The sequence below is a fragment of the Saccostrea echinata genome, unplaced genomic scaffold (genome assembly GCF_033153115.1).
Source record: "Saccostrea echinata isolate AGI-Se365-2 ecotype Australia unplaced genomic scaffold, CSIRO_AGI_Sech_v1 ptg000056l, whole genome shotgun sequence".
Taxonomy (NCBI): Eukaryota; Metazoa; Mollusca; class Bivalvia; order Ostreida; family Ostreidae; genus Saccostrea; species Saccostrea echinata.
The window spans coordinates 9562151-9572303 of NW_026889805.1; the positions used below are offsets into that span (position 1 = coordinate 9562151).

The 10153-nt window shown below is 33.5% G+C and overlaps 1 protein-coding gene across 1 annotated transcript; it reads right to left on the reverse strand.

Moving 5' to 3' along the window:
• Positions 1-6792: 6792 nt before the first annotated feature.
• Positions 6793-9194, reverse strand: LOC133172893 (ubiquitin-ribosomal protein eL40 fusion protein). Its single transcript, XM_061307725.1, has 4 exons — positions 9044-9194; positions 8540-8626; positions 7426-7528; positions 6793-6934 (listed from the first exon to the last, which is right to left on the reverse strand). Exons 1-4 carry the CDS (start codon positions 9144-9146, stop codon positions 6841-6843), a joined length of 387 nt encoding a protein of 128 aa, XP_061163709.1. The 5' UTR covers positions 9147-9194; the 3' UTR covers positions 6793-6840.
• Positions 9195-10153: the final 959 nt, after the last annotated feature.

Here is a 10153-nt window from a genome sequence, read left to right on the forward strand (position 1 = left end):
AATGTACATTTCATTTCTTGAAATTTTAAGTCTCATGCGAATACTGATTACATCGAAAAATTAAATTAATAAATATTCTAGTTTCTTCTCTTGTGAGAAAGTTTATTTAAATAGTGAGACTTAAGGCCTATATACCTTTTGAAGATGAGATAATCAATATGAAAACGCACAGTAGAATCGTCATAGCTCCTTACCCCACAAAATAACGGCATCTGTTGTTGGACTAGTTATCCATTTAGTAGGTAAAATGTATACGTTTATTGTGAGTCATAGATCTTATCGTATTTCTTTTTAATGTGTGTAACATTTGTACAGTATTTTCAACTTCTGAAACCCCCCCCCCCCAAAAAAAAATGTTAAAAACATTTGAAAACTCTTAAAAGCATGTTTGAGAAACCAGCCAATTTCTTTTATAAAGTGAAGTTTTACACATAAAAAAAATAAAAACTATCCATTTTTTCTTTCCAAAATTCAGACAAAAAAGTTGCCAAAATACCAGAATTATGGTCCATATATAAATATGTTTAAGGTCAACAAAGTATTTTCATTATTGTTTTTCTTCATTTATTAACAGTTTACACGTTCACTGTTATCAAGTAGTATATACCCCCGGTAAATTCTTATGCATCAACAGTTTATGACAGAGAATAATACATAATATATATGATACGTCAAAATCAGACTTCGGCCCTCTGGCTGATATTGGTGGCTTGGGCTGATATAAGATGTGATATGGAAAAGAGTATGTATTATTCTCTATGTATGCTATCCCTTGAATCAAAGCTAGATCCGAAAGTATAGCATCGCAAAATAAGCTCCTATTTGATATGAATTTTGTTTGATTTTAATAAGACTATGTCCACTCCATTGACTAAATTGTAATAATTTCTTATTTTGCTTTACCTTGATCAGATTGTTCATGTGTTGATGGTTGCGTTATTTCTGAACACATAAAACTGCTGTTAGTGTTTACATATATAGTGTCTTAGTGAATGAAAACATGATTCGATTTGACAAATTAAGAAAAAGTTTTCATTTATTTATTTATTTTTCATCAACATCCTCATCGAAATTCATATCATAATAATAATATCTGGATAAATCCACTTTAAAATTCTACTGAATCTTTCTTTTTATTAGGTGTAAAAAAAAAAAAAAAAAAAAAAAAAACCTATAGAATTGCAAATTTACGTAAGCCTAATAGCAATTTTGAAAGACTGAAAAATAAAATGAAAAATAGATATCTATCTTATACATGCCCAGCTTAGAATTTTCATATCACTATCTCACACCATATAAAGTATACTAAATCAAGTTTCTATTTCTGGGGTCAATAATGTAAAAAAAAAAAAAAAATAAAATAAAATAAAAAAATAAGTACTCAGCGTTAGTGTATTGAACAGTTCTGAAATGACTAAATGCAATAAAAAATTTAGCTGTGAGTTTACCAAGTATGTGTTTTTAGCTCACCTATGCAGAAGGCTCAAGTGAGCTTTTCTTATCAAAATTTTTCCGTTGTGTGTCGTCGTTGTCGTCGTCGTCGTTAACTTTTCACATTTTCATCTTCTTCTCCAGAACCACTGACCAATTTTGACCAAACTTGCCACAAAGCATACTTGGGTGAAGGGAATTCAAGTTTGTTCAAATGAAGGGCCACGCCCTCTTTAAAGGGGGAGATAATTAAGAAATAGTGAAAATTTAGTGGCATGTTTTAAAAGAACCACTGGATCAGGAAAGATGAAACTTATATGCAAACATTCTCAGGTAGTGTAGATTCAAGTTTGTTCAAATCATGGCCCCTTTGGGTAGGGCGGGGCCACAATGGATGATCAAAGTTTTACATGGGAATACACAGGAAGAATCTTTAAAAATCTTCTTCTCCAGAATCACTGGGCCAGGAAAGATGAAACTTATGTGGAAATGTCCCCATGTAGTGTAGATTCAAGTTTGTTCAAAACAAGCTTGTTCAAACCAAGACCACCACCAGGGTTGGGGCAGGACCACAATGGCAATAAAAGTTTACATAGGAATACATAGGGAAAATCTTTAAAAATCTTCTTTTCAATAACAGCAAAGCCAGGAAAGATGAAACTTATGTAGAAACATCCTCAGGTAGTGTAGATTCAAGTATGTTCAAACCTTGACCCCAGGGGGGGGGGGGGCACAATGGATGATCAAAGTTTCAGGTATCTACACTCAGGTAGTGTAGATTTGAGTTTGTTCAAATCATGACCCCCAGGGGTAGGGTGGGGCCACAATGGGCGATCAAAGTTTTACATAGGAATAGAGGGGTCATAACTGGGGATCATAGTTATACAAAGGATATTAATGAATTATCAATAAAAATTTTCTTTTTAATAACAGCAGAAGCCATTATGTGTCATATCAATTCAAAAGCATCCTTAGAAAATGTAGATTCAAGTTTGTTCAAATCATACCCCCCTTTGCCACTTTTATATATAAACTTTTCAAAATTGAACTGATTTCTGCTTTTTTATAGCCAAAGTGCTCAGGTGAGCGATGTGGCCCTTGGGCCTCTTGTTTTAAAACCCCTGACGTTTCTGTAAATCCAGAAAAATGCAAATAAATATAACTAGCATTATATTGTAGTAAGGTCAGATTAATAAAATTAATTAAAATATTAAATGTGTTTGTTTATGTAATTTCAATGTTTATCTGGCCATGTGGTTGTGTTTTGTGTTCTGTGTAGTGTTTTGTCCAGTTTGGTAGTGCCATGTGATGTATTATTATTATCATAATTGAGGCCTTGTCCTGTCCTGCTATTGGTTAAGTCATTTGGTCAGTCAGGTGATACATGTATCCCATGCAGTTCATGATTTTCACTTTCAAGCCAGACCTTGGTCCTGATACATGTAGCAGCAGGTAAGATTTCCTTTACTAATTTTACTAATTTTGATGTTTAATCAATTCTCTATACTTTTGACTATGACATTTAAAGTTAATATAAAGTTTATCTAAAGCTTAAGATTTGAATAAGTTAATTATTTTGCTTGATTAAAAGACTTATTGGTTTTAAATAATCTGAATGTTAAAAAACTACATTAAAGTGTATGCAGCACCTTGAACTGTTTTATATTATTTTGATGACTAGGTGCTGGGTTACCATATGATAAGTTGATGCAAATACCGTATAGCGGGTTATTTTAGCGGGGTGCTAATTTTGGCTTATTTTGGCGTTTTGATAATAGCCCGCTAAAATTTTAATCGCTAAAATATTCAGTACTCTTCTTTGTGTTCATCTGCAAAGAGTTCAAACCCTATGTCCGCTAAAATAAATTACGCAAAAATTATTGGCATACCTTTGAGCAGGCAAAACGCCAAATTTTACACCCGCCAAGAAAACCCGCTATACGGTATATAAATCTGAATCAGTAAGCCTCCAGACACATTGTCTTTGGTAAGAACATGTATTATATATTTTAGATATTTTTATTACTTTGAATTAGTTAATGAAGCTATTTGTTATAAAGTATGTTTGACAAATATTTTTGATCTACCAAGCTTAATTACCAAAATCCATTTCTACCTTTATTTTTATGTTTTATCTGTAAAGCCTTGTGAATCTGTTCAGCTAAAATTAAGAGTTATTGCCCTTTATTCAGAATGCTGTACATTCTGTATTTATCATGAAGGAAAGTATAATGTTAAACATGTCATATCATTGTATTTCTCATGTGATATATGTCTGTTTATGTTTGTAATTACTTATTTGCAGATTTTCATGTATTTATAATATATTTTCAATTTTAGGGCTCAACCAATCAAGATGTACTAAATAAACGAATCGAACCCATACAGTAGTCTTATATTTATTGGACCTGTAACAATATTATGTCTTCATAATATTCCTGCTCTGGTTCAATTGCAATAAACTCATGGAAAAAGACACTGAACTGTTAAATAAGTTTGAATTTAGAGTTATCTACCTTTTTGATACAGTTTAACATTCATGTCATAAGCGCTTTGTTTCTGGATGGTGTATTGTGTGTTTTCCTAGGTGTGTCTGAATCTGTGAATACACTCATTAAAATAGAATTATAAAATCGCTGAAATAAGCACGTTTTAAAAATATCATATTACTGCATATTTATAAGCACTCTTTTTATATACAGTAATATATTTTTAAAACGTGCTTATTTCAGCGATTTTGTAATTCTATTTTAATGAGTGTATTCAGACACACCTAGAAAAACACATAATACACAAAATACACCCTCCAGAAACCAAGTGCCAAAAATCTCGGAGAATAAAAATGCAAAAATGACTTAGAACTTTGTCTAACTGTCAGAGGTAAATTTAAGGACATTCATCTAAACCCAACTTTAGGTTTATGTCTCAGTCCGAAATATAAGAAGTGGATATTTGTTTTAAATGACCCTGACCTTTGACCTTACCCAAAATTCAAAAATTTAAAGACGTGGTGTAAGATTCAACTCCCAGTTTATATCCCCCGATGAACCAGTGATAAATAGCAAGTTTTCATTTACGTGCCATTCTATCAACACTAAAACTGTAGCAGAGAGAGAAGACGGAGAAAAAATTCCCAAATCTTGATAAAAGTAAAACATACACTTTTTATAACTTACAAGTATTGGAAGAGGGTTCCTACTTAGGGTGAATTCACCATGCATCGGACACCCTTGCACTTCAACAGTTCTAGTGATATCGCTACCGATCGAATATTATCAAAATGGAACTTAACGTGTAGTATGTGGTTTAAATATAAATTTTTGACACAATCGCGCCCTATTTATTGAGAAAATATCTTTAAAGACCGATTTTTTCGAAATAAATCAGAATTTACCATGGATCGGACAATATTCACCATGCATCGGACATACGATATTTAAACCAGAAAAATATCATACCTTGATCTTGGTGCTTTAAAATTAGTGATATCGAAACATTTTTATCTTTTATTTAAAAATTAACCTTCTAATTAAATTTGAATGACTATTTCGATCCTCAAATATGAAGAGATTTTAGTTGCATCACATCGCCTTAGAAAGGCTTTACAATGCATAGTAATATGGCAACTCGCGCCTTTGTCTCGTGGGTTATAATCATCTAGTTTAAACAAATAAATTGAGTCCACTTCTAGTCGTCATATATCGATATTTTGTATTTTCACTGAAAATTTAGAGTTTCTATTTTCTATTTCCGTAAAAAACAGCTGTCATTTGGGTTTTACATGAAAATGGAAGTGATTACCCATGCGTAGGAAAGTGTCCGATGCATGGTTAATTTGTGTCCGATGTATGGTGAAATAAACATACTAGTTAAAAACAACTCTAAAATATATTATACAAACATTGAAGTAAAATTTTTGGAAAATTTCTGTAATATTATCAATCATTGGCAAATTTTACCAAGGTCCGACCCGTTCCGTTGACGTCTATTTAAAAGAACGACAACTCTAAAAATTGCAAAATCGTAAAATTCTGGTTACTCCCCTTTGATGATGCAAAATATGACGTAATTTCAAGGCCATTCTTGTGGTATTTTTATCACAACATGAAAATAAAAATCGACATCATTAAAAAGTTTAATTCTTCATCTTTAATACAAAAACAAGTAAAAACACGGGGAGACTGAGGTTCAATGAAAGTTTATTGCTTAAAGTTGTCCGAAGCAAGGTAGGTGTCCGATGCATGGTTAACTCACCCTACCTTCTATTTAAAATAGATGTACAATTCGAAATAATAAAAGTTAACTTTTTTACATGTGTAAAAATCCTTTCCAGAGCATACTTTGACAGATGGGTTCATACTTCATCCATGGAGTTCCCTTTGAAAGAAGGTGTGCGGTTACCTTGAACCAATTTTCTAGATGAAAGGTCAAGGTCAGAAAAATCTTTCTGCGTAAGAAATCCTTGTTCAAAGTGCATTTTCTCTCCCCTTGGCCTTATCTGCCTCAAACTTTACCCATAGAGTACTCATGGGTTAAGGAATGCAGGGGCATTGATGCAATTTTCCAAGCAAAAATCAAGGCCAAAAACCTCCATTTGTAAAATCCTTGTCCAGAGCAGATTTTCTCTCCTCTTGGCTTAATTTGTCTCATACTTTATCCATAGAGTGCCCTTGAGTGCAGTGACATTGAACCAATTTTCTAGATGAAGGGTCAAGGTCAGAAATCTCTGCATTCAAAATCCTTGTCCACATTTTCTTTCCCCCTGGCTCATTCAGGCTCAAAGTTCTTCTAAAGAGTGCCTGTGAGTAGAGGGTGGGCAGTGACCTTAAACTAATTTTCTATATCAAAGGTCAAGGTTGAAAAATCTCTCTGTGTAAAATCCTTGTCTAAAGCATATTTTCTCTCCCCTTGGCTCAGTTGGACTCATATTCCATTCTTACAGTGTCCATGGGATAGATGGTATGCAGTGACCTTGAACTAATTTCTATAGATGAAAAATCAGGTTCAGGAAACCTCTTTGTGTAAAATCCTTGTCCAGGGAATATTTTCTCATCTATTGTCCCTAACTGTATTCTAGAAAATTTCATAGTAATACAGCTTCTCTATACCATGTGAGGTAGATAACAAAGGATAAAAGTTAATTTGAAGACGGTGCCAAACAAGGTGTACACAGGGACTAGAAAGTAAGTCAATCAATTTCTAGCACCCAATGATATAGCTTAATGCACTTGACAGGGGTACACAGAGCTGGTATTTTTGAAGGTGGTGTATAAAATCTCTGCCTTTAAATCTTTAAAATTTATTTCAAGTTTATAATATCAGTTTATAACAAAGTGCCATATAACCAAATAAAACACATGCTTTACATTGTGACATCTCTTTATTCACAGACACTGGATTATAATAAATTTACTTCAGCTTCTTCTTGGGTCTGATGTTGTTTGTATGTCCACACTTCCTTTTACGGCAGTTAGTGGCCCTGGAGTGAAGACGGGCATAGCATCTGGTGAAAAAAAACAAATATGAACATTTAAAGCTAATGATAAAAAAAACCCGATTCTTACTGTATTTTACAACTATCTTCCATTGCAAATAACTTTTTTTTTGTAAGTCTTAAATAAAAAAAAATTCAATAGTTCCTCAAAATGCAAAAGTCGCCCACATGGCGCAGTGGTTAGAGCATCTGCTTTAGAGTCATGGAATAAGGAGCTAATCCTTAGGTCGCGGGTTCGAAACTGCTTGTGTGGACAAGGAGACTGGTCATTCAAATGAGACCATATAAACTGAGGTCCCGTGTGGCACTAAGTGTTAGCACGAAAAAGATCCTTCACTGCTCAATGGCCATGAGGCCAAACATAGGTATAAATTTGCAGCCCTCCACCGGCAAGTGGTGGCATCTCCATATGAGTGAAAATTCTCGAGAGGGACTTTAAACAACAAACAAAATGCAAACAGTTTTCTATTGTTTTAAAATATAGTGTTTAAATAACTTACTTTCTGCAAATCATTTTGTCACAGTTGTACTTTGAAGCCAATATTCTCAAACTGGGCTCAATGATCCCTCCTCTAAGTCTAAGTACCAAGTGAAGGGTGGACTCTGTAAGGATAAAATTTCAGTGTTAATTTAAGGCAGCTTGCTAGAAAAACACCCCCACTCCTTATATTTCCCTCAAATCCTAAGATCTGTTTTTTCCTTATTAGCTGAATCAGATGTGGACACTCATTTGGTCCAGAACGTTTGCCTCAGTCAGGATGTACTCAGAGAGGGCAAGTTCTTATCATCACTACAGCTGCACCTAGGAGAGAATGTAATCCATAATCCTAGCACTAAACTATACTGAAGGGAAAACTATTTCCAGCATTTGTTTTTTCCTTCTTTAATTCAACTGAAATGCGAAAACTCCCTCTGTTATTTTTAACTGAGACAAACTGCACTTCATAAGTTTATCTTTTTTCTTGCATTTTACATTTTTTTCTGCAGTGGTAATGTATACTTTTTATGGATACACCAAACACAATACTTTGCAAACAATTTCAGTGCAGAAAGTTTTTTAACATGCCTGACAAAGGCTTTCTTCAAATTTCTTGGCACCACCAACATAGATACATAAATGGTCCTAATTTTAGAGAGTGAAACTTTAATATGCACTATAAAGAATCATGGAAATTTATCTTGCATGCTATAGCCATTACGTCATGTTTTTTTCGTTTCTTTTTTCTGTTGTCTGTCATCTGATTTGTTATTTTGAATTTTGATGGTATACCAACATGGTAAAATCAATATTTTGAATTGATATGAACTAAAAATTCAGGAAATCTCAACTGTTTCCTCCTTATTTAGGACCAAGATTCAGGTTAGAATGAGGCGGCAAAATAATGAGAATTTCAGGAAGTGCTTTTTTTCCCCAAACCATACATCATAACAACAAAAATCTTATGCTAAATTATATTTTTCTTCATTCCAATGATTCTTGTTATTAGCTGAATCAGATGTGGACACTGACATGGTCCAGAACGAATGCCTCAGTCAGGATGTACTCAGAGAGGGCAAGTTCTCTTCATCATTACAGCTTAAATTGTATTTCCCCAACAAGCCATGAAAACTTACCTTTCTGAATGTTATAGTCAGACAAAGTACGCCCATCCTCCAACTGCTTCCCAGCAAAAATCAACCTCTGCTGATCAGGGGGAATTCCTGTATTAGAAAAAATGTCAAACACCTTGAAGGGCTGACTGAAGGGTCATTTACACACTCAATATGCTTATAAATAATTAAAACTATATACAGTTAAACTTTGGCATCTTGAACACTGACATCTCGAATACCATGGATATGTCGAAGTCATTTTAAACTCCCAACTGCTTATTCATTAAGTATTCTACCCTAAATATCTCGAATCCTCAGATATCTCAACGTTTTTTCTTGGTTCCATTGAGTTCCGAGATTACAAGGTTTAACTGTACATATTTCTTATGTGGATTTTGTTTTTGGAAATTCATTTTACTTTCCTTCAAATCTATGTTGACTTTCTAGTTTAGATTTAGTTATTTATTTAGTTGATCTTATCTTTCTATGTTGACTTTATAGTTTTGATTTAGTTGATCTTCTTACCTTCCTTGTCCTGGATTTTAGCTTTGACATTTTCAATGGTGTCTGAGGGCTCCACCTCTAGGGTGATTGTTTTGCCCGTAAGGGTCTTAACGAAGATCTGCATGACAGCTTCAGTATCTGCTAAATAATGAAACACACATACTTAAACAAGTACTATGACTCAAATAATTTAATGAGTTAAGGCATATAATTTGAGTTCTTGATGCTCTTTTAAGGTAGGTGGGACAGAGCATCCTTCAATCACAGGAAGCAAAAGTCTCCTTTGGAAACCAGACTTTTATACACCGATATGGGATGAGAACCATTAGAACACATCATTGGTTTTTTTATAGCAACTTTTAAAATAAGCAGTTACCTTTGCTAGTACATAAAATACATAAAACCCTACAGTTTTCCAAAAATATAATATTTTAACTCTCTGTTCTTGACAATGGTCCTAAAGTGTGTTTTAAAATCATTAATCATTTAAATGTGTACTACAGGGTTCAAAATATACTTTTATTACCACAAGCAAACTTTAGCTAGTGGCAAAAGCATTTACTAGCAAATTGAAAATTCACTAGCAATTTTCAGAAATTATTTAATAATGGTAAATTCGAGCTCCAGCAAGAATCCAGTGAAAAAATATCTGCAGTGTTTTTTGTTTTTGTTTTTTTTTTTTTTGGGGGGGGGGGGGGGGGAAGGGGAAGGGGGAAGACTGGCTTGGGACCAAAGATTTGAAAATTTCAGTGTTGATTATTTAAAGCTAAATTGAGATTTCAAGAAAACCCCTGTCAAATGAGAAGCAATTTCAAATATTTGTATTACTTTGACAGACAACTCAAGAATATTTCAGGTATTATCTTATAACTTACATCAAGAACAATAGTGGTATGAATAATATAAAGAAGAAATCCAAAATGGCTGATCAACAAAACCTTGGGTTTACTGAGAAATGGGAAATAAAGAAACTGATTGTGATCACAAATGTAGTAAGATTATCATTGGGAAAACTTCCAATATATTTTGGGAAAATACAAGTTTATTCGGCCAAGATCATAACAAGCAGTCATTCAAACACTTTTAATTTGGACAGGTCAAACCCCAAACTGGAACTTATCAATAAATTTT

What these genes read in the sequence shown, in the direction of transcription:
- LOC133172893 (XM_061307725.1), bottom strand. Translation starts at nt 9,146, where the DNA reads ATGCAGATCTTCGTTAAGACCCTTACGGGCAAAACAATCACCCTAGAG. An exon ending in TAAAATCCAGGACAAGGAAG is followed by an intron (nt 8,627 to 9,043) that starts GTAAGAAGATCA and finishes TTTCTAATACAG; the next exon opens with GAATTCCCCCTGATCAGCAG. An exon ending in GACAAAATGATTTGCAGAAA is followed by an intron (nt 6,935 to 7,425) that starts GTAAGTTATTTA and finishes TTTTTTCACCAG; the next exon opens with ATGCTATGCCCGTCTTCACT.